At 41.6% G+C, this 25,725-nt stretch overlaps 1 protein-coding gene across 1 annotated transcript in view; it reads right to left on the minus strand.

The window, feature by feature from the left end:
• Positions 1-25,725, minus strand: part of LOC115757738 — a 144,347-nt gene that overhangs the window by 27,890 nt on the left and 90,732 nt on the right. The window contains 2 exon segments of the mRNA XM_030698123.1: positions 25,282-25,511; positions 25,584-25,705. Coding sequence (XP_030553983.1) covers positions 25,282-25,511; positions 25,584-25,705 — 352 coding nt within the window.

Raw genomic sequence — 25,725 nt, forward strand, 5'->3', positions numbered from 1 at the left:
TGTATCGCTTGATCGTTGCTTGCCCCTTTGTTGTTGCTGTTATTGCTGCAGCATGCTCACTGCTTGTTTATGCTGATCCCTGTAATGAGATATAATGCCGGCCGGCCGGCCGGCTGGGCCGAAGACAACCAAAATAACAACAGCAACAGCGACAACAACGACAACAGCCGCAGCAATAGCAAGTCGCAGTCAACAGCAGCTTCTTTACGGCACCGGCACCTGACCTGGCATAGACTGGGAGCTTTGTACTCCAGAGGGACTATGGATCTGCCGCAACACAAACAGAGTTGCGCATAAATTGCAACGAGGGTTGCTCAATCACATGCACCAAATGAATGCAAGAGCTTTATATATAAAATATTTTAATGAAAATTTAATTAAATTCAAGTAAATCTTGAGAAATGTGTTATTTGTATAACAAAATGAAAGTATTTTACAAAATAATATTTATTGATGTTTTATGAACCCTTTGATACACCCACATATATGCATACATGTTTGTATGTACGTGTGTGCATATACTTATGAGCGCGCTTGTGGGCCATTGTGTGTGATCAACAACAAACATCATTATCAGCATTTGGGCTACATCATTATCATGGTGCATTCGTGATTGTTGTCGCATCACAAGAGCAACAACAGCAACAACAACAACAACAGCAGCAGCAACAACATTGATAAGTCGTGCGGCGACAGAAGCAACACAGCCTCTGACTAAATATTGCTTGGCAATGCAGCTCACGTATGCCTGAGAGAGCGAGAGAGAGAGAGAGAGAGAAAGAGAGCGATAGAGAGCGGGAGGGAGAGAGAGAGAGAGAGAAAGAGAGCGATAGAGAGTGGAAGGGAACGAGAGAGAGAGAGACAGGCACAGCACTGACCTGGACAAGTGGCCCAAGTGGCGAATCGGATCCTCAACACTGAATCATCAAACATTATGCATACAGCTGATTCTGATTGGAACTGTGTGCCCATGTGTGTGTGTGTGTGTGCGTGCGTGTATGGATTGCGTGGGGGGCAAGCAGGGGTCGATGTGCTGAACTCCATGAGTGGATATTAATGACCGGCCTCGACCCCAAGCGAACGGCAGCGTCAACGAACGTGCCCAAGTAATAAAGAAATCTTCAATCTTGGCGGGGGCGCACGCTCATGCGGATGCAGGGTTTTGGGCGGGGGCGTGTAGGGGCTGCTTGCCAGGGAGCTGTTTCTCGGAATGAAGCAAAAAAGCCAGAACAAGAAATTGGCAAGCGCGTTCAAGAGGCGCATAAATTACAGCGCTGCTTGGCCCCCGTCTGGGGCTCGGCTCTTGTTTTTTATATGTTGTTTGTTTTTTTGCTGCTGCTGTTTTTGTTGTTTGGCAGGAAATGCATTGCCACCGCAGTGTCGCATCGTTGACATTGCAAAGCTCGAAAAACTGAAGACGTTGCCGCCCCAAAACGCATGCCACACCCATTTGTAGCAGCAGCCTTCGCGCTGTTGCAGTCATTTGTGCAAATTTTTGCTTAATTTTTTAATTGCCGCCAAGGCAATTTTCCCTTTTTGTATTGTTGCTGTCGCTGTTGCTGTTGCTGTTGCTGTTGCTGTCTGCCATCGAAGTTTGTAATTAAAAATGCGTAATGCGGCTTTGTTCTTGTTAAACAGTAAGTGGCTGTTTCTGTTGTTGTTGTTGTTGCCGCTACTAATGTGACGGCCGCCTGCTGCTTTGATCGTGCCACCAACAGCTGGCGGCGGGCTAGAGTAAAGTCCTGGCTTCCTGTCTAAGGCCAAAGCCAAGTGAACGGCAGTAGTTTTGTTTAAGAGCAGTCGTGCAATTTCCTGGCCTTTTCTTCTCTGACTATAACTATATCTTACCCATCTACGGCTTATGTGGACTACAATGCCTTGAATGCATGTTAGGAACTCACCTGAAATATAAGAAAAGAAAATAAATGTTAGAAAAATATATTATTTTAATAATTTCTATAACAAAGTGTTTTATTTACTACTTAGTTTTAGTAAAGCTTTTAATTTGTTGTTGAACAGTTTCGAAAACTCTGGAAGTTGCATCGAAAAAAATACAAAAGAAAATCTGCACTATAGACAATTGTTGTTATTGTTGTTGTTGCGATGGAAAGGTAGAATTTGCGCAGAACCTAACCAAAACCAGATGATAATAATGACGCTGTTCAGGTTCTGGCAAGCGGCATCCTAAACTGAACCTAGCCCAACATTGTTTTTGTTTTACCCGTGCCCATCCTCGATGTTGTCGTGGTCGCCGCCTTGTTGCTGCCGCTGCTGCTGCTGCTGCTGTTGTTTTTCGGTTTTTGTATCTGCGCCTCAGAATCATGTCGCGGAGCCAGTGAGCAACATGTTTGTGCGGCAGCAGCAGCAACAACAACAATAGCGGCAACAACAACTTGCGACGGCGACGGCAATTGCCAAGCCTCTTGCCAGCTGCTTTTTGTGCCACTTCCACACACACACTCACACTCACACACACACACACACACACACACACACACACACACACACACACACACACACACACACACACACACACACACAACAAGCGATGTTGTTGTTGATAATTCCAGCAATATTGTTGTGGCTAGTGCTGCCGCTGCTGCTGCTGCCACTTGCCGTGGACTTGCTCATCAACTGGATTTACTAGCACATGCGAGCGCCGACTGCAAGTCCAAAGTCGCTGCTTGTTGCATTTAGTCATCCTCCTTCTGCCTCGCCACTATCATCATCGTCATCATCATTATCATTCGCCGTTCACTGTACCCTGTTTGCTGCCCATTTGCTCTGCGTTCCACTTCAACACCCGGCACATTGCCTTTCCCACAGTTGCTGCTGCTGCTGCTGCAGTTGCTCTTGTGCTTAGAGTGCAGCAGAGTTCGTTCCACTCGGGTTTTTTATTTACGTTTTTTTTTTTTTATTTTTTCTCTTCACTGGTTCGTTCGCTGTGTTTTGATTTCATGCATTTTGTTTTGCTATTCATATTTCTTCTGGATTTTGTATTTTGCTCGCCATTCCCGACACTCTCGACGCGGATTGGCACTGGCTGATAATTGTAGCAAGGCGAGAAACTGGAAGTGCGCGCATGACGTCACTGAGGGCATTCACTTTATGTTGAGGCCTTTGCTGTAGCTGATGCTGTTGCAGTTGCAGTTGCTGCAACATGTTGCTGACAGTTGCTGCCGAATGGGCAATCAATTATTATCATGTACCGACTTTGGTCTCATTTACAATTGGTCCCGCTTTAAGCTGCCAAACGATTGCTACGAGCTCTGTGATGCTGCTGCTGCTGCTGGTCCATTGTCCAATTTTATGAGACACGAAATTTAAATTTACACATCGATAGCAGCCTCGAAGAGCGCCCATTGTCACGATAAATCAATTGCACTCTTGGCCTGCACTTCAACCGGCAGCGACTTTCAGCCAACTCGTTTGCGATCCACGGTAGCTCCACAGTTGGGCACATGCGATTCCAAGTCAACGATGTTGCTGCCGTGCCGCCTCCTTCAAGACGTCGTCAACCGGCTCACAGTAGCAACATGCGGCTGACACTGACACTTACGTATGTTAATGTTGACAAAAGAGTCAAGACAACACAAAATAGCAGCCATAACAGAGACGGACATGAATAAAGTCAGTTACAGTGCCCAGCAATAGTTGCTCACTTTTTGTGGCCATAATTGGTGAGATTTTTTTAAATCAAGCTGCCGAATATCTTAAATGCTCTGGCTTTACTTTGAAATAATTAGTATGTATGTTAAAAAGTATAATTTTAATTGTTGAAAGCATTTAAATATTGTTTTTCTGCCAAAATGTTATTTGAACATCAACTAACTGCTTTATGGCTTTCGTGGCAATTCCAGAAATTATCATATTTTAATCATAGATTTGAAAATATCAATCAAATTCAAATATTTTAAAATTTACTCCAAGCAAATATAGAAACACCATGTAATATATATAATATTTGCTAAAAATATATTCATCAATCACTTGAAATATAATCTTTTTTTTTCCATTTTTATTTAAATAAAACTTTTTGCTTTACGCAATATTATTTTTAGATTCATTTGAAATGTGACCACAACTAAATATTTTCCTATCATTTATTTAAATACCATAGGCAAACATATTTATTTTATGGATACGCTTAGGTTTATGTTTTCAAATTCGTTCGTGTTTGTATCAAATGAAGTGGTTTTGGTTTGCTTATACCTTGTGCAACCCCCTCTGTCTACCCACTCCGTAAACAAAATAGTAGACAATTATTTAGCTACTGTTAACAATTTGGAAACATGTTCAGTGCTTGACCTTTTTTTGCAACGCTCAATTTATGAGCTCAACACATGAGCATACAACATGCAAAGCGCCATGTCAAGAACAACAACAGCAACAACAGCAGCAACAACAACAGCAGCAACACTTATGGCCTGGTGAACACCCCGCCCCCGCATACCATTGAGCTGGCGTGTCAGCAATGCAATTATTGTGATTTTTGTTGGCTAGAGCTTGCATCCATGGCATGGCTAGGGCAAATAAAAGCCGCCACAGCTCACATTTTCATTTGGAGTCAACGTCGAGGCTTCAACTGGATCATTAGGCGCGCCCTGGAGCCATTAATTTCTGCAGCCCGAAAAGTGTTTGCCAATAGACGAGAGACAAGGGACAGAGAGAAAGAGAGAGAGAGAGAGAGAGAGAGAGAGAGAGAGAGAGAGCGCAAAGAAAAACAGAAACTAAACGCAGCATTTAAGATAAATTTGCGACGATAGCAAAGACCAGACCAGACAGACAGAGCCACGTTGTGGCATGGAGCATGGTGCATGGAGCATGGGAGTTGGATATATAAAAGGGCATGGACAGCGGCAGAAAATGGCAATCAAGTTCAATGCACAGCAACAAGTCAGCGGAATAGGAACCTGGCCAAAGGATGGCATAGCGCTCTGCACTCGAGCCGAGCCGAGCCAAGCCGAGCAACTTATTGGCCATTTCATTTTGTGGTTAAAACTTTGTCTTACCGTTCAATCTGCTGGCAAAAGGCACAGAAAAACATGGAGAAACTGAGTAACTGGCTGGTACCAGCAAATACACTATGCAACAGAAACGGCAACAGTTGCATGCAATTTATAAGATATACTCAGTTAGTTTTCAAATAAGTTTAAGCTTTATTTAATAAGCTGCTCAGCTCGTAGCTGAAGTTCAATGCTCCATTTGCTTAGTGGAACAGATTGGGTTGACCGTAGGATGCACACATCGGCTGCAAGGGCCGCTGCTACTGGGCAGTAAATCAGAAAAATCAACACATAAAAACTAAACAATCGCCTCATTAATTACAATTAGAAGTGTTTATTGCTGAAGCGCAACCATAAAGCCGCGTCCAGCCAATGAGGCTTGCGTCATCATCAAAGAAGAGACTTTAGTTAACGATCACAGCGAGCCACATTTTCGCCTCATCTTGTGGCGAAAACAACAACAAAAAAAAAAAAGAGAAGATAGTAAAAAACGCAGAGACTGCAGACCCACTTGATGGGTTTGACAGCGGACCCTGAGTCTCCCCAGCCTGCAGCGCGGTCGGAGCTGCCACTCGGGGGCATTACTGTAGGAGTCATCAATCAACAGCTGTCACTGCAGCAGCCAGCAGCCGGCAGGCGGCAGACCGACCGGTTCTGCTCGGTCCACTCGGTTTGCTCGGTCCAGTCAGTCCACGGGTCCACTCTAAATCAGTCCCGCTGTCCCTTTATGCGTCTGTCACTAGCCGCGGCGCATGCGCAACGTTTTGGCCAGTGCCAATCCCATACGCCGGGCAGCTGCTGCTGCAGCGGGGGCACCCTGCAGCTCAGCTTCCTGTTGGCTCGTAACTCTTGGTTGTACCCACTGTTTGTTTGCTTTTGGTCGGCTCTTGACTTCCTCAGACCGTCTGTTCGTTTGTTGGTTTGTTTGTTGCATTTCTTGGCATTTCTTTCACTGGCTGTGCTCGCTATTTTTTTAGATCCCCCTCATTTGGCTGGAAAATTGCTACTCACTGAGCTGTCGCAGCCGTCTATTTATGCAAATGCCAGCGATAATTGTGCCACGAATATTGCATAATCATGACACATAACAACAAATGATACACTGATTCCAACAGCAGCACATTCGAATTCAACATCAATGTCACGGCTCGTTAGAATTGACTGGCGAAATGCCATATTGAATCGCTGTCACAATGCGCAAATCAACGAGGCGGCAGCAGCCAGCGAATAGCTGCCATTAACCAGTTGGGAATTGCAATATATTTTTTTACTTTTATAATACTACATTGCAAGCCTAAACCAGAAAGTCTGGCAAGTTTTTAGCTGAATTGCTGTCGCTAAAGGTTTAGGGGTTGGGCCCTGGAACTTCCCACATTTCCAGCCCATTTAGCTTTTGCCAGTGGGCGCTGCCACGCCCACCGTTGTGGCTATTTCCATCAGCTCGACACAGCACCTCTAAGCGGTTGGTTTTTTATGTCAATTTTTAAGCACCTGCTTTGAGCCAAAAAAAAAAGGGAAGACAAAATCAAAAATGTCATTTTTCTATGGAAATGGCTACGGCTTTAGTTCTCGGTTTGTGCTCGCTGCAGGGTAAACTGTCTCTATAGAAATAAGTATAGTTTGTCGAGAGCCAACAACGAATGGATAAAATGTCAGCAGGGCGCCCTTGTCAGTGCGCGCGTTTGACATCCCTTTTCACTTTGTTGGCTCACACTCGCACACCCTACTCTTTATGGCATCGCTTTGGTTGTTGGCGCTCTTGGCACTCTTGGATATCCGTTTCCGTGCAGTGGCATTTTGCTTAGCTTTCAGGAACTTTAATACGAGTATAATTGCATATCTGCCATCTACAAATTCGCTATTGCATACACCACTCCCAACCCCAACACCAATCGCACCGCCACTTCGCCCCACTCACCTTAACCCAACAGCTGTTGCAGCGGCATTTCAACTCTGGACTCCACATCATATAATGGGGACTCACAATTTTGCTGGTGAAATATGCTGTTGCGCTGCTTCTGCTGTGCCCGGCAGCTGCTTCAAATGTTGGTCAAGAGCGTACTGGCTTTCTTGCCGTATTTCTTTCTTTCCATTCATTTTGATTTGCGACTCGACGATTGGGTTTCCAGCAATTTGCCAGCGACCAGCTCGAGTTCAATTGACGCGAGCCTTTGGCCATGCGATAAGCAGCGGAGTGCAGCGACCGAGCGGCTAACTCGGCAGTCGGGCGAGCGGGCTCTGCACGTTGTTTTGGATTACTCAGCGTTGTGAAATTGCCGGCTGTGTTTTTCCCCTTTCCCATAAAACCAAGCAGATTGCGAGGGGGCCGCACAAAAGGCGGAAATTGGGTTCGTTATAGATGAGGGCATAAAACTGGCATGTGTGTTTCTGTGGTGATATCCTGTTGAAGCAGCTCTGATGATGAGCCCAGCAAATGAACTGCATAGGTGAATTGCTTTATGCCAGCTGATTTGCAAACTTAACGAGCACAAAGCACCAATTCCTAACCAACTCAGCTGCAACTTTCCCAGCTCGGTCATTTAATTAACCACAAAACGCAATTACCAGCGACAACAACCTGCGACCCATTTCAGACCTGTCAAAGAAACATTTAAATCACTTTTACGTGTCGCAGCTGACATTTTAGACCAATGACCAGCTCGACTCTTGGCATTACATGACAGACATTTATAGAACGACAGATGCCCTGTAAAACGCATACAGCCCAAAAATATGCAACTGATATATAAAGATAGCTGATTTGAATGGTTAGATGCTAAATAAATTCAAGAATTGCGTTCTTTTAAAGTAAATTAGAATATCCCTTAAAAATTATAAAGCGTACTTGAGTATTATAATTAAAAACACAGAATAATAATTTCCGCTTTAAATGCTCATGCTACAGTTTAATATACCTGCATATACATGTTCAGCTCGTTGACCCAGTCTGTTTGCCAATCCTGGCCACAGTTCCAGGCAAGTGTAGCAATACAAGCCGAATGCCATGAAAGTCAAAGATATTTATAAGTTTAGTCAACAGTTTGTGCCCATATCCCATATATATCATTTTTTATATAGATAATTATATCCCGACCGATGTTTGCTTTGTGCATATTTTATACGTTCAAAACTGGGCTATAATTTGCACCTTTAATAGTGCAAATTGCACGCAATGTGACAAACGAAATCACCCACATCGCACACACACACACACATATGTCACTTGACAATTACTTTGACTACTTATTAAGTTGATACATGAGCGCAATGCACCGCTTGCAGCATGAAAGCTACACTAATTGAAGGGAATGTGCAACGAGGGAGGCTGCAACTGGGGGCCTTTTGATTCAGACGATAAACCAATAATACTTAGTTAAAAGCCATCAAATAACGAGTGCTAACAAAAATCTTGATGAAACGGACAAAGCGAAAAGCGCAAAGTAGTTAAAGTAATTATGGCTTATGGTATCGAATATATATGTAAATACTATATGTGTATGTGTGTGTCAGTTAGAGCTGCTATTGTTGTGGCTCTAAATGCAAGTGCGCTAAAATGAATGTGAACATGATACATGCGAGTGGAAAGCCACTCAACGTTCGTTCGACTCAGACAGCTTGACGCCAAAGCAAACTCTGAAAAGTTCCGTGTAATGATGATAAAGCTTGCGAAAATATTGTTGCTGTTGTTTTCTGTTGTTGTTGTTGTTATAAAACAGCAGTCAGCTAGTCAGTCAGCCAACTCGGCAGCGGGTTATAGCCACGTCTATATAGCAATTACCACGGGAAATTCCGTTGTACTTGTGCAGTTTATGAAACGCTGGCCAAATACAGTGCAAACTTTGAACAAAACTTAAATGCACACTTACAAAGAGAGAAGGAGAGAGTGAGATAGATCGATAGGAGAGCGAGAGATAGAGAGACAACTGCGATAATGATTCCAAATGTTAGAACCGAGTATTGACTTAGAACAAAATCTCGGCAATAACATGTAAAAAATTATAATAAAAAAAATAGACAAATAACTTTACATGAGAGGTCATTAATGGCTGAAAAAACGCATGATGCACAGAGGTACTTGCAACATACTGACATATATACATACATATGTATATAATGGGCAACAACTTTCAGCGGCCTGTTGCACACACACACACACACACACACACATACATACTGTAAATAAGGTACAATACGTGGCGGCTACTGGGCTACAAGAGACCAGTGGTGGCAGGGGGCAGACAGCTAGTCAGAAGGACACACATTGCCGCAGTTGTCAAAAAGATTGAATAACAAATGAAATGTCAAAAGAAATGAACGTGACACGCCATCTAGCGTGCAGTAGCAGCAGCGTCAGCAGCAAAAATAACATCAACAACAATAACAAGCAACTAAATGCCCGCATGTAATGCCCATTAACCTCTTGACTACCATTAATCAATTGGCCAAACTGTGACTAGCCGAACAAGCTAACAAACTGTGTGTTGGCTCGTTTGAAAATATCTAAGAAAATATAAGTAAACTATAGAAGAAATAATAAGTAAGTAAAAAAACATTTAGCTACTGATAAATTGTGGTTAATTCAAAGGTTTTCGTCATAGAAAAAGTTGTTGACAAATTCATTTGGCTGCTGTTTCGAATTGTTATGAGCCAACAACTTTAAAGTTTAACAAATTGTTCTTATCTTTTGCATTTTGTTGCGACTTTGGCACAATGCAAATTGCCAGCTAATGATTTCAGGTGTTTTAATAGAGACCCCGCCAATCATTTTTGCGCTTTTTATGCATTCTCATTTTTCTATTTTGTTGTTGTATTTTGGCAAATTAGTTTCATTATTGTTTTTTTCCCCCTTCTCATTGTGTGTATTATTTTTTTTTTTTTACTTTTATTTTATAATTTTTGCTTTTTTTGTTTGCTGCGGTGAAATCTTCAAGGCCATGTATATTGACTGACTCGACATTTTGTCGATGTTTTCGCGCTGTGCTTTTATATAATTTTAAACAATTTGTTTTTTATTTATTTACTTTTTTGTTGTGTTTTTATTTTTGTGTGTTGTGTGCTGTTCATGTTACTTTGTTGCTGTTGCAACCTGTCGCAAATATTTCGACGCATTTGTTATGCTCAGCTTATTTCATGATGTTGATTGCTCTGTGAGTGTGTGTATGTGTGTGTGTGTGTGTGTGTGTGTGTGTGTGGTATGTGTGTGGCTATATTTATAGCTGCTGCAGTCATTCATCATGCGAAAATATAAAAAAAAAAAACTAATAAGCCAAAGCAACACAAGTTGCGCCCACATGCAGAGCAGGAAGTGGCCAAGAGAACAGGTTGCCAACTCGAAATCGGACTGCTCGGCTCTGTCTAAGTGCCTGGCTGAAACTCTTTTTGGCTACTTCAATGAGCTACATTTGAAATGAATTGTTTTTGCTGAAAGTCATGCAAGCCAACTTGCAAGGTCAACACAGCCAACAAAACATTTATAAATATCAAAGCGAAGGTGCTTTAGCAAGTGCGCGGCGGTTTCTACTTATATATATATATAAATATATATGTATGTATGTGTTCGTGATTTGACCGATTGGTCTGGGCGTCAAGGTTAGGGCCCGCAACGCAGTCGGCAACCAGTTTCCCCCAAAAATAAATAAGTTTATCGGTCAAAAGATATGACAAGCCAGCTGCAAACGCAGTGTTATAAATCAAAGCGATTTCTACAAATTGCAACCTAGGCAAAACAACAATTGATATCATGTGTCACATGAAATCCGATCTATTCAGGAGTATCAGAGCACCTAAGGTAGAGTACATGTGACGGGATTCTAAGCTGTTGAGAGCAGTTGCTGATGACGTGATCTTGAGACACGCTTTATCAAAGCTAACGATTTGCTAAAGCTGAGTCATATTTGGGAATAAAACATATAAACGCTTTGGCTAAGTGGTTTCAATGGCAAGTTATCAAGCTGGATTGCTAATCCATTAGATGCTTATATGTTAAACGATTCTCAAAATATGCTGATGACGCTCGTTTAGCAGCTCGGTGGATGGGTAGAGAAATAACAACAATGGGAAAACAGGAAATATAAACAATGCATAGAGCTAAATAAATAAAATGAGCGAATGCATGCAGCCGGAGCATAAAAAAGGCAGCGTAAAATAAATGACATTGGCGGTTATAAAGCGAGAAGGCTAAAATAATACACAAGATTCTATAATAAAGTATTTAAATAAACAAAACAATTTGTATTCCATGAACGGCGGCACTTGAAAATTACGGTTAATAATACTTGCGCGTAGTTATTTCAAAATGCAAATATTTGCCAAAAGCGAATGAACGCTAAAAAAGCGAATGAACCGAATAAACCGTTCGGAACGGTTGAATGCACTCCGCCCTGGTTATACTAAAAGTTCTAAAACAGCACAAACACAAAAAAGGTATAGTATATATGAAATATATATATAACAAATATATATATATATATATATATATGTATATATTTGAATTATTTATGTGTGGGCGCCGCATAATGCCAAGGCGCAATCCGAAAGGATTTCGTTCAAGATATTCACGGGGGGGCCTGTAGACAGATCTGTGGCTGGACTGGACTGGTCTGGTCGGGTTGGGTCTGTATTATACTAGCGTTGCGACGGACACTTGCTATGCAAATGCGATTCAAATTTCAGGTATGAAATTTGCAAGTATCCAAAAGATACTTCGTATAGGGCACGAATTGTCGTCATTGTCAGCCAGCGTCACAAGTTATACGACGTTTTGTTGCTGTTGTTGTTGTTGTTATTGTTGTTGTTGTTATTATTGCTTTCCGGCATTGCGCACGGGCAATGTACAGATACGTAAACACATACAGCTACCGATACAGATACATATACAGAGATACATTTGGCGCGGTAGCTGAAAGCGCATTTTATAAATAGGTGCTGCTGCTGTGGCTTTTAAAATGTATGAGTATCAGCGACAACAACAACAATAACAGCAACAGAACCACAACAACAGTAAGTTGTTTGTTGGCTTTTTGATTTTGTCATTGCAAAAACAAACAATAAATAAAATACAATAAACACATACAGATGCAGATACATCAGCAGATACAGATACAAATACGTATACTAATATACTAAATACAAGTACGTGCGGATATACGAATTCGACAGTCTTTGCAGCGCAACGGGATCTTAAGACCGAGTGAGATAGGTAGAGCATGCGTGAGAGAGAGAGAGAACAGAGTGAGAGCGGGATAACAGCCAAGGTGCGAGAGAGAGATTGCGGCGATCGTTTTCAATTTTCGTTGTTGTTAGTCGCCGTCGCCGCCGCCGCCACCTTCGCCAGCAGCGACGTCGACGCGGGCGACGGCATTGACCGCTAGAATGCAATCAACCTATTCCAAGGCCAAGTGGCCAGCGGTTTTTGCTGTAGGTGTGTGCGCCTATAAACACATATGTATGTATCTTTATCGGTATGTATGAATGTATCTGTATCTGTGCTGCTCGCGAGTATCTGTGACTTATTAGCGGGAAGGCAACTGAATCAAAATAATGAAAATGTCAGGAAAATAACAAATAAAATGCAAGCAAAATAATCAACAAAATGCGCGTCTTTCGCAAATTGTCGGCTGTGGGTGGATCTACAGGCGCGGGGGGTCAACAGGTTAACAAATTGCCGGACAATTCGCTACGTCTCTCATGACTAATTACTTGGCCCCTCATATTTGACTCTCTCTCTTTATTTTTTTATAACGAGCTACGTATTGCCGTTTGTTTTATTGCGGCTTGGAAACTGCAATAATTTGGTGACGCACATTGATAAGAACTAGTACAGCAATAAATTAAACTATATTAAAGTGGAAACAAGAATTGCATTTGATAGGCTAAAATTTGGCAACTAGAATCTATGATATCACGTTGTTTTCACTTTGTTGACCATGCAATAAAATTCGACAAATATATTTTTTGCTTTGCTGGCAACAAAATGTTACCAACTAGAAAAATGTGATTTATGCTTGCAATTAATTGGCCCAAAAGCTTCTGTCAATGCGTAAAAGTCCGGCACAGAAATACATTCAAATACGGCGCGTTACGGTAAACCGGAATCGGAACAGCGCGTCATCAATTTTTTTTCCTTTTTCATTTTCTGTTCTGTTTTGTAATTTGCAATATTTTTCACATTGATTTATGCAACAGCACTGTATTTTAGCAGATTGTACGCTTTTGAAATTGTAATTTATGAATTGAATAAATGCAGCATAGCCAGCAGAATAAATAAGGATTTATATTCAAGCGCATTGCGACAACGAAATACTCTGCAAAGTGTTTGTTTTTAGGCTTACAATTTGGTTATCCTTTGGTAAACTAATACTTCGCATTTATGCATCAAATTTTGATGTGAATCTAATGTCACGAATATATTTTTATAAATTGAATCTAAGTAATGAAACATGTTCTGGTCACCAAAGCAACCAAACGAAAAGAAGAAATAAAGGCAGCAACAAATGAATGCAAATAATTGCCGTCTAGACAAATTTAAGTGTCATGAAAATGTTTGCCGCTCAAATACAGGTATCTTTTTTCATATTTGTTTTTTTTTCTTCATGTTTTGCAACAAACTTTTGAGCTTTGGAAAAGAATTCAGATTTCGGTTGCTACGAAACAACCTTTCTAAACAATCAACAACAACTACGGACACTCGTACAAATAAATTCACTTTCAAGCTCAGATGCATTGATTCTGAGCCATTTACATTTAAATAAGTGTACTTGCGTACATGTTAAGCATTGGCTTGTACCTGTCAAGGTGTTCAAGCCCACACGGAAATACTTGTACATCGAATAGCAACAGTGGTAAATCTCATTATACTGCGTTATAAACAAAATAATCGCAATACTCACAGACCAAAAGCCAGTTCAGAGCGGCCAATTAAACGCAATGTGTCAAGTTACTCACCTGTAAAGATAAAACATGAAAAGTAGACTTAAAATTAAATGACAATTTAAAAAGCGAATTAATAGCAAGCAATTAATATATTAATTATTCATGGGCGGAACCAATAAAATAAAGACAAAAAAGTTGCATACGCAATGAAATATTGCGCATACGCCGCATTGCACACACTTGACAACCCTATTAACTGCAAATTGCTGTCAAAGTAAATGCTCCGGAATTCCTGCGTAAATTTCTCTTAATAACTTTCGTGTCAAAGTTTTAGTTACCAACTGCTAAACGAACTTTTGCGAATTTCGCGTCGAATTGACAGCTGCCAATTTTGGCTTTTCTCGATGAACCCCCAAGCTGCAATCAGTTTCAGTTGTTAAAGAAAATATCAAAGCACGGCAACTAGTAACTGCCAACTGGGAAGCTAACCTTGAAGTATTATCGATTACTTTTTCAAAAACGCCCACCGAAATGTGCACTTGTGCCTTTTGCCTCTGACGTTAAGTGTGTGTGTGTGTCTGTCTGCGTGTGTGTGTGTAATTGGCTGGACTTAATTGAGAGGCGAACGCAGCAGCAGCAGCAGCAGAAACCTTACAGAAACCAGAAGCCGAACTCGAACCCAAACCACAAATTCAGTGCTGAGCTGGCTGCTATAATTAAATCCAGGCTCCATTAAAAAACGCGTAATGTTATGACTGCCAGCGGGCATGAGGAAGGGGCGGTTAGCCCTATACTTTTCAGAGATTATCTCTTGATAGTTCAGGCATGCGCAGTGCGCCGCAGAGAGCGAAAATTGCGCGGGAAAACCGAACAACAGTTGCATTTGTTGTTGTTGTTGTTGTTGCTGTGGATGTTGCATGCGACCCACTGAACCACTAAGCGGCTGACGTCGTTGCAAAGGGAAAGGTTTGCCATTTAGCTAGGGCGAATTCGCCGCAACCCTTAAAAGTGTTGCCATATTGATTTTTGCTGCCGAAGCGGTGACGGCGGTGACGTGTGTGTGGGCGACGGCGATGGCGGCGTCGGCGGCAATGAGAGCGGCAGCGGCAACGCCAGCGGCAACTGCGACGCCAGCGCTGACTTTGCTGCCTGACCTTGAATACATCTGCAAAAATTTTCTCTATGCACTGCCAACTAATGTACACGAGTCTCACTGTGTGTTTGTGCCCGTGAGTGTGTGTTTGTGTATGAAGTGTGTGTGTGTTTGTGTGTGTGTGTGTGTGTATCTTCTTCTTCGCTGCTGTTGCTTTGGCCGCGATTTTAATCATTCGCTTTGTTTTATGCAAAACTTTGTTCCGGCCAAACCCTTGGCAAGAGCCCCCACTTAAGTATATATAACATTTATTTTAATTTGTTGCTGCTGACGTCATGTGCAGCACTCATTATTGTTGTCATTTTTCCTTTTTTTTTTCTTTTTTTTTTTTTGTTGTTTACTAACTAGTTGTTGTTGTGGTCGTTGCTATGACATGGCTGCTGACATTTCATAATTTCCTCAGCTTCCTCTGGCCGAAATGCTGTATTTTCTTGTCATGTTTTTTGCTTAGGTGGAAAATTAATTAGTTTTGGCTTCTGTGCAAAGGCGCAGACAAAAGTGTTTGAATACTTTGCCAGCCACTAAACAATACATAATTAATTTGAAAATTCACATTTTCTGTGAATAAGCGAATAAAGCAGCATAATATTTAAACAAATAAAGCCATACGATATGTTTGAAGCGAATTGTTTATTGAAATAGCATTTAATTAGTGGAAATAATTGAATCTGTTAGAATAATAAAATTATTGTAGAAATAACAGAGTTATTTTAGATTTAAAAGTATTATGCTTTTAATCAAGTTATTTAATCAAGCTAGACTTTCATATTTTGTTAGATATCGTATTACACACAGATTCTTTCCCTGCTAAGTGCTTTTATATTCATTTTCCAATTTCTAAATGAATGTCCGTATCGCATTTCAAATTGCAAAATAGTAGAGCAGTTCATCCATATTATATGATTACATAGAACTTGCACCTGCTGCAAATGTTCATTAATATATTATTGGCTCAAGTAGTTTGTGACCAAGTTGGACAACTAACTGATGGCAGCACCTGCTCTGCATTTGCGATCTTTGTGCTGCATTCAGCGAAACCACAGTATCAAGCTCGCCCTCACTGAGCTTGGTACCTTGACTTTGGCGGCATTTAAATATTTAATGCATTTTTGCGTCTTCCCGCCCACAGCGACGTCAGCGACGTCGAATCGCTTCAGCGGCTGTCACACATTTGTCAACATTTGTTGGGCTGCCCCAGCAAACAGCGAAGACAAGAGGAGCCAGCAGCAGGGGCAGCAGCAGTTGCAGCAGGCCAGGCATTTCAAGTAATGCCCTCGCTCTATAGATGGCACCATTAGACATTGCGCTCTGAGGCGTGCCGATGCGCTTGTGTTGCGCTTTAATTAAGCCGCACCGCCCACACACTACACCACCCAACTAGACCCCGCTGCCTGGCATGCCCACAAAATGCAAATGTCAACGACAACGACGACTTGCAGTTGTAGTCGCAGTCGCAGATGCTGCCGCGGCCCACGCTGCGCTTGTTGCGCATTTAGAGACAAAAGTTTTCCATGACACGTGTCGCCCGTTCATTTCTGGCCACTTCATTTGTTTATCTGCGGCTGCAATTTGCCCGACTGCTTGAATAATCATTGCAAAACAAAAACAAACTATTTGTTTGCCAAACCCAATTGCATTGAGTGATGTAAGTGGCATTTGTCTGTGTGTGCGTGTGTGTGTTTGTGTGTGCGCGTATGTGTCTGGTGTTTGCGAGATACGAATATCTATTTCATTGTTTTAAAGCGGAGCGCTGTTGCTTATCGACCATCATATCGCGCATACGACCCATGCGCGAGCGCTCAGCTTAATTTCTGCCTCAATTTGAAATAAAATATCGTAGCTTATAATTAACAGTCAAGTCGAAGCCAAAGCCGCAGACGCTGCCGCTTCCGAAAGACAAAAGCAAAAGTTGCTAATGAAATCACCTGGTCGCTGCTGCTGCTACTGCTACTGCTCCTCTGCTGCTGCTGCTGCTGCTGGCGTTGCCCGTCGACGCAGCTTGTTTGGCTTTTAATTATGGCGAGTTGCGCCGACGCCAACAATAAATTTTGATGTGCATACAGCTACTTATAAATAATACATACATACACATACACACAACACACACACGCATATATATGCATACATATGTATCTGCAATTAAATGTTTGCTTTGCATATTCATGGCATTCGCATTAGTATTAATTAATTTTGCGCAATACGAAAATTAATTAGCCATGAAAAGTGAATCGAGCGCAAAACATTTCCAAGTTTCGCCTCGGCGACGCATTGCAAATTGTTCACTCTGTTCACAATTACGCGGCAAATACCTAAACAAGCACACTCTCACACACACAAATGCACACGTCAACTACAAAATAAAAAAAAAAAACTAAAGAAATTGGTTGCATTCGTAGATCGTTGAATTTATGAGCAATGTTTTCGGAAATGTTTGCCAAAGATATGGCTATTTAAGCATGTGCTAGAAATACATGTGTCGCTATTAGCATTGATTTATCAACAAGAGATTGTTTATTCAAAACATAATAAATACACTTTTCTTGAGTGGAATAGAATGTTAAAAGAGCTTTTTATGAATTTGCCATTCGGTTAAACGGACTTCCAGTCAGAATTTTGCATATAATTTGATGTTTGATCAAGACTGAGATAAATTTAATTGCTTTTAAATGAATTAATTTTAATTCTACTTTCCATGTTCTGATTTAAGCCCCTTACGAACCCTTTCTACGTATTTCAAGTTATTCTCTAACAATGCATGTAAAAAGCGCCGCAAAAAAATAAAATAAAACGTTGAAATTTTCCCTTGACGACGTCAGCGACGCTCGCGTCAAAGTTGGCAGCGACAAATTGCACACATTTTTGCATCTGTGTGTAAACACGTGCCGTATTTTCCCTTACGCCGCAACGCCCCTCGCTGCGGCGTGTGAAAAGTGCGGCGAGTTGAACGGAAGTGAGCTTTTGCGCATGGCCGCAAAGATGGCGACGTCAGCGACAGGCTGGTAGGGAGTACGGCAACGGGAGAGACAGACAGAGAGAACACGAGCGAGATAGCAAGAACAAGAGCCAGATTGTGTAAGAGAGGGCGAGCGAGAGAAAGAGAGCCGTGTCGACTGCATGTTTGAGTGCGAGCGTGTCAGTATGAGGGAAATGCATTTCATTGCTTAACATTCGTTTGCCGGCCGGCCGGCGCAACTAGAGGCTGCAACAGTGTGCATGGCAGTGAGTGTGTGCGTGTGTGTGTGAGTGTGTGTGTGTGTCTTTGGATATTTGTGTGCATGCGTTTGTGTGGGTGCATAACCTACAAAACTGTGACACAGTTGCATTGGCGGTGCGCCCGCATACACTGGCGAAAAAGTACAGCCACGACAACAGTTGCACTGGCCGCCATTTTGTTTGTGCAAAAGTGAAACTGGGCCAATTCGCCGGGTACAGTTGTGTGTTGTCTCTGCTGTGTGTAAGTGTGTGTGTGTTTGCGAGTGTGTGGTGTGTCTTTTAACATGATCTAATTGAGGTCTCATCTTGGCAGCTTGTAAAGTTTTCGTCTGCTTGGAAAAGTTTGCGTTCCAATGCAAATGAAATCGAAATGTCACGCTGACAATTTGCTACATTGCCACATTTGCCGCACTTGCCACATTTGCAACTTTGCAACTTTTTGGCAAAAGTATGTCAGAGCCGGCTCGTGGCATAGTTGGCAACAGCAGCAAACATTTACCGAAAAAAAGCTTAAATAAAATTAAATTAGACGAAAATCGAAAAATTTCGCAAACATTTTCAATTTACCGCAAACGACATTGGATTCGCCTGTGGCTGAGTGTAAAGCGACCGCGGCACTGTCGGGATCTGCAGCCGCCGCAAGTGAATTGAAATTCATTGCAATCAGAGTGACATTTGTAATTTGCTTGCTGTTCAAGCCAAGCAAATGGTACATGCAACACCGAATGTTTAGTGTGAATGCCCAAAAACAAAACAGAAAGACGATAGAGACTCAGATAAGGAAAGCAAACTGGCCGGCAGGGGCTCGGCCAAGTGTGTCAGTTTGGGCCGATTGCCAAAGGCACCGATGACTGGCAGCTGGCAAAACTTAAAGGCTGTTGGCCAAAGTTGCCAGACTGCGTATCGCAGAAAAATAATCGATAGATTTGTCGGGTAAAGTAAATGAAGTATATACCTTTTCCAGTTCCAAAAATAGTTGTTGACATAGAAAACTTGCGAAACTGTCCAGAATATTAATAGCAATTCCTATCTGGTTATATCAATAAACTAGCATTTTGATAAGCTGACATTTTATAAAGGAATATTGTTATTTTAAAGTTTGTTTCCTTAACAACTGTTTAGTAAGTAAAGTTAATTAGAGAATCTGAAAAGTTGGTATTACAAAAACCATTCAAAGCAAAAATATCTAAATATCTAAGACATAAGCTAACCCGATCGCAGTGAGCCAAAAACGGCAGCAAAATTAGAAAAAGAAACAAAATGACAAAAAAAAAAAAAAACACATTACCGCAAAAATAACCGAAACCAGGCCAAATGATGCGGCATTTGGCTCGAGTGTCCGCCGGTCTCTACACAATTTTTTGTCACCTTGAACATGAAAACCGCAGCTCGTTTGCACTTGGCACAGATTTGTTTTTTTTTTTTTTTTTCGTATTTTTTTTGTGAAAATAAAAGAAAAACTAGCAGAGAATTTTCCAATAAAACGAGAGCAGAAGAGCTGAATGAATGATTCAAATGCCACAAATGGAAATTGCAATTTATAAATTATGCGCAGCGGCATTTTAGTTATGTTTATTGTGATGATGGAAAAACGGTGGAATGCCTATTTTCTGCTTATTAATATATATTATTTATTTCTTTTTTTTTTGCTGCTGCTGTCGACTGTTATGGCAAATTATTTTTATTGCATTTTTTCTTTACGACTTTTTCATTTGCATTGCATTTTGCAGTTAATGTGGTTATTGCTGCAGCTACTCTTGTTGTTGTTGTTACTGTTGTTGTTATTGTTGTTGCACATTTCAGTCACATTTTTCTGCCTTTTGCAATTATGATAAATTTATGAGTTCGTTTCTCCCAAACGCATATATACAACCACACAACCGCACAAACACACACACACACACATATATATATATATATATATATATATATATATATATGTACATGTACTGCGCTTCACTGACTTTTATTTTGTTTGTTTTTGTTGTTGTTCTTGTGTTGTTGTTGTTGTTGTTGTAGTGGGTGCCACTCCTGAAAGTGACGCAGACGAATTGTTGCGTACTGCTGGTGCAAGTAGCTCGTCTGCTAGTTTTTGCTATGCGCTTCCGCTGAGACTTGGCTTTTGGCTTTGGGATTTGTTTTTATTTTGCGGAGAGGAGTTTTCAGATTTTGGTTTTATTTCAATGCATTTGACAGCTTTACGCTCAATTTTCAAACCCATAAATTCGGAACTAAACAAACAGTAAACTTCGTTTTATGTATGACTTTTCACTTTGTGTCGGCTACTTTGGCCAAATAACACGCATAATGCAATTGCTTGGAGTGGAGCGTCGAAAAAGGATTTTTCAATTTCAGACTCTGACTGAGATGGTTTAAGGCTCAACTCCCTGGCGAGACATGTTAAAAGCAAAGTTTACATAGACGGATATTAAATGGCTAATGCTAGCAAATCCTACACAAATCTTCGAAAAGCTCTTGCCAAGTTAGAAATGTCCATTTAGCAATTGTTTTGTGCACTCAAAACAGAGCTGTGCGGAGCGTGGGCAGACAGTCAGTCGGTTTAAGGTATAATCACTTATATGCACACACAATGTGCTCAGCTGTTGCGCAGTCATTACTCATACGCCCCGTTTTGCCCAAGCAGGCATCGCGCAGTCAAGACTTTGTTGACGTTGACGACACTTGGGCCAAGTCATTTGCAATGGTTGCGCTAATGATTTACAAATTGCACATGGTGCCAGGTGGCACGTGGTAACTCACAGGCGACGGTAAGTGGAGGTGGGGGTGAGAGTAGGAGTCGGTAGGTTGTTTCTGCGAGGCAGAGGGCGATAAATGGCTTTTTAGCAGCACAATTAAGTTTTAATAATGCCAACTCAATAATAACTCAATAAAGTCAACAAAGCGGTCAGCGCAAAGAGCAACGCGGCAGGCAAAATGACTGATAGATAAATTTAAATTGCTTCCTAATCAGAATTCAAGGTTATTTTGCCATATGAGTGAAATTAATACGACGTTGGCTTATGAATCAAGTGCCAAAGGCATCGCCGAAGCTGTTTGCCAATCTGTGGTTGTGTGTGTGTGCCTGCGTGCGTGTGTGTGAGTGTGAGTGTGTTTGTGTTTGCCAAGTGAATGTTGTTTCAAGGTTGCTGCACACACTCTCACACACACACACACACTCGCACATACACATTGGCACTTGAATTGTACAATTTTTAATTAAATTTTGCTATATTTTTCGTTCGTTCCGGTTAAAAATAAATGCATATAGTAAAGCCAAATTTGAGGTACATGCTGTAAAATCCATTTAGCAGTAAGAGATACGAATACTGCCACTCTGTAGGTGCAGGTGTAGGTGCGACAGAGAGATAGAACCCGAGAGCGAGCGAGAGGGAGAAAGAGAATGGCACAGAGACAGATAGGTAAAATGTGACAATGGCCGTGTACACCGAAAATCATAAATATAAATTTAAGCTTATTTAGAAATGTAACAAAATTGAAAACAAACAAACCAACAGCAAAATTGTGGATAGGCACAAGCGGCTTGTCTAAATATAAATGTTGGTGGATCACAAAATACCCTGTAAAGGGTCCGCTGTCTATGCTCGTATAGATTTTGCTCACTATGTAATATTGAGATATATCTTTTAAAGTACAATTTGTGTTTAGTTAAACATTTTTCGAATAAGTACAAAATAATAAAATCAAATGAATAGTTCAACAGCGCGAAACTTTCAGGTACTTTCAAAGCTTTTAACACATTGCTGTGAAAACTGACAGTGATATATTGTGTGAGAAAACTTATAAAATCAATCACATTGGCCAATTGCTGTATAGAGTCGTAGCTACATCAATCTGTCAAAAGTAATGCAGCAACTGCACAAATGGTGGGCCGCATGCTATGCGCTTTTTTGCTTTGTCGAAAAAGGCAAATGCAGCTAAGCTGCCAGCACACGCCAGCACACACACACACACACACACACGCACACAAACTGACAAACACACTCACAGATACATAGCTAAAGCGACACGTGTGCCGCGCCATGTTGGCTGGCAGCGACGACTGCATTTGGCATTTAGTAGTCACAGCCGCTGCCTGAACTTTTTGTTGCTGTTGTTGTTTTGTTGCTTTGCAACTGTCAGCATTGCAAAAGCTAAACCGCAATAGCATACCCTGCCCTTCTATTCGACTGCCATTAGGCTAAGCCTCAGCCCCGCCCCCACCTGGTTGCCCCCGAGCTCACCAAGCAGCAAACCCCTTCGCGGCATTGCACCAATGTCAGTGCATTGCACACGCCGCGCTGTCTGCGTTGTTTTGCACTATAATTTGCGTTTGCTTTTGTTAGCTTTGGCTGCTACTATTGATGTTATAAAACAAATTAGTTAGAAAACAAAACAAAAATAAAAGAGCCGCAAAACCGTATAGCAAAATTCGCAAAGCTTATACATAGAACATGCAATTAGCCGGGTCTACACAACAAATAAAGTTGCACACAAAGGCAGCGGGCCAATTTTTATGCATTTCTGGCAGGAAATGTGCAACAAAGTTTTTGTTAATTCAATTTAAGTACAAAATCGATGCCACAAGAGCTGCTGCTAATTGAAATTCCATTTGAAAATGTCTGAGTGAAAATATAATACGGCCGGCAATTTAAATATGACTCTTTAATATTCACTTCTCTGCAATTATCCTGCCTTTTGGCATAGCTAACCTTTTTCATAGAGCCTTCAATCATAGGAACATTTGATCCCTAGGGCTTCTCAGTTGACCTCCCAACCCACAAGGGCTCAGATAGAAGGCAATAGTGTGCAGGCAATTTACGAGCAGCACTTAAACAAAAGCCAATGGGCTTGCCCCGGTTGGCAATCGAGTGGTGCGGCAGCCTTGTAATCGCAGCCTTGATTAAAAGGCAAAAGTCCGTGAGTGTGGATGTGGATGTGGCTGTAGCTGTGGCAGTGGCAGTGGCTGCAGTTGTCACTGCTGTTATTGTTAAATGCACATAAATCTGCATTTAAAATCATTTTTACCACAACTGCACACAAAACAAAAGCCATCATGGCGTATGAGTAATTTACAAACGGTCGCCGCTCGGTTGAGTAATGAAGGTTAATCATGCGCCATGTTGCGCCAAACACTTTGTGGCTGCTCAGCTGCAGGCAGACAAAGCACCGACGCGTTTAACACACGCGCATGGTGCGTATGAGTAATGCACGTTACGTATACGACACGTGGCCATGGCTGTCAAGCGTTTAGAGCAACTGCTCATTGCCTGTGACTGCGCTTCCCTTGCCCGACAGCGGCAATAATTGCGCACAATTATCCATTAATTGCATTCATTGCATTTTACACAAAAACTGCCGCTCAATGCCAGCGCTGAGATCATTTTGCGTAGCGCACATTTATCCATTCAAGCAACCATCTATCTATCCATCTATCTATCCACTTATCTATTCACATATCTGTGGCAGCTTGTCTGCTTTGTGTTTGCTTTTGCCACACTCAAGATTATGCGGAAATGTTGCAAATGTCTTTCAAATAGGCCGCCAAGCAATTGGGCGCAAATCAATTTGGAATTGTTGCCCTCCCGCCCCTCTACAGTAGCACACGGCTGCGCCCACAGCTGGGCGTGCCAGCTGCCAGTCTGACATATATAGATTCGAACGACAACCGGAAACATGACATTTTCGGCAACATTTTTTTATTTTTGTTTATATTGCTGTGGCCGACTTGTGCAACAGGTAATCAGCCGGACAGAGCACAAAGTGAAAGTCTAGCCAAAGGGAAAGGAGTCGAGCTGAAGTTGTCGGATTAAAATAAATAAAAATTATTTTAATCACAATGAAACTAGCTGCTAGTGGCACTTACATACAGGAAATACATGATGTCTGGTATTAAATTGAGTTTTACTCATTTCAAAATAGTAAATGATTGTACACTCAAAGCGTATATTTAATTATCTGATGATATTTGGGATTCATTATGGCAAACCTTTAGCCGCCTGGCGAGCAGTCTTATCGCCGCGCCCAATACTTTATCGCTCTCTGCACGAGCAGCCCTCAAAACAAGAAAAACAAACAAAAGTATGCTTATAAAGGGGTGACGCGGGTGCTATTTGCGTTAATGTAAATAAAATCTTATCATATATTCAAGGTTAACAAAGGCTCGACAAACTGCCGATGCTCACTTTTGATATGTATCCCATCTGCAGTTGTTGTTTGCTTTTGGCCTTGTGTGTGCATGTGAGTGTTGACAGCCCTTAAAACAACAGGCACACACACACAAGCAAACTAAAAACTGATCTGAGAGTACGGAAAAAAAACATGTATGTGTATCAACTAGACTAACTAGGGCATTCAATTTGAGCGCAAACAAATTGCAAAGTATAGTCTAAAAAAAAAAGGCAGGAGAGTGCAGGGAGTAGCAGCTAAAAGTTGCGTAAGCTTCTTAACTTTTGTGTTAGAGTCCACTTAATACTTTTCAAGCATAACTAAGAAAGTCGCGAACTATATCTACTACAACTTGAAAATAGAGCGAGCGAGAGAAAAGAAACGAGCGAACTATATGAAAGGGCCGAACTTTTGCTCATTGATTTTTGTTATGTGTGCTTGTGTGTATATATATATATATATATATGTGTGTATGTATATCTCGTTGCCGTGCAGTTAACGAGCTGTTCACGTTGCCCTTTGATTGATGAGTTCTTTTTATGGGCTCGTTTTCGGCATTTATTTAATTTCCTGACTTTTCACAATTCCCGCCGCTGCCGCCACATCTTGCGTATGAGTAATGAATCAAGGTGGGAATCAAGCATACGCCGTGTATTGCATATATGCTGTTGCTTTTGCTACCGTTTGCCAAATATTATGCACAGGCATTTACATAAATATAATTATAGCAATTAAAATCGGTATACAAAGTTGCAATTAAAATGCAACAAATTTTGTGGCGTTGCGCTCTGTTTGGCAGACTGACCGCATTCCTTTGATCTTATCTGTATCTCACTCTCTAGATAAATGGATGTGTGAGTGTGTGTGACCTACCTTCTTCTTGCGCTCCTCCTTGAAGTCGATGACAATACCCTCATCTGATGTGGATACCGAGGTTGTGCGTATGCGTGCATTGGCCGATGCACTGGCCGCACATTGCGGCGACAAAATTATGTGACCGTGCAGCACATTTCCATCATCGCTCAACGGCGGCGAGGCCGAGCCAGAGCTCCAAGAGGCTGACGAGCTGCTGCCTGGACTGGAGCCCAGCCATTTGTCTGAAACTGTGATAGAACAAAGCAACAAAAACTCGTGAAAATTGCACAAATAATAATGCATAAGTGCATGCAACCTACCGGCATGCGGCGAGTTGTGTAGATTCATTAAAATTAATGCTGCATTGCATTCATTCATATCGTCCACTTTGCATTGATCACTGCTGCAATCATAAGAGTCGCTTGGCGGACGCTTCCGTGAGCTGCAATAAAGAGAAAGCAA

Source organism: Drosophila novamexicana, unplaced genomic scaffold (assembly GCF_003285875.2).
Source record: "Drosophila novamexicana strain 15010-1031.04,08,12 unplaced genomic scaffold, DnovRS2.1 tig00000108-arrow-pilon, whole genome shotgun sequence".
Taxonomy (NCBI): domain Eukaryota; kingdom Metazoa; phylum Arthropoda; class Insecta; order Diptera; family Drosophilidae; genus Drosophila; species Drosophila novamexicana.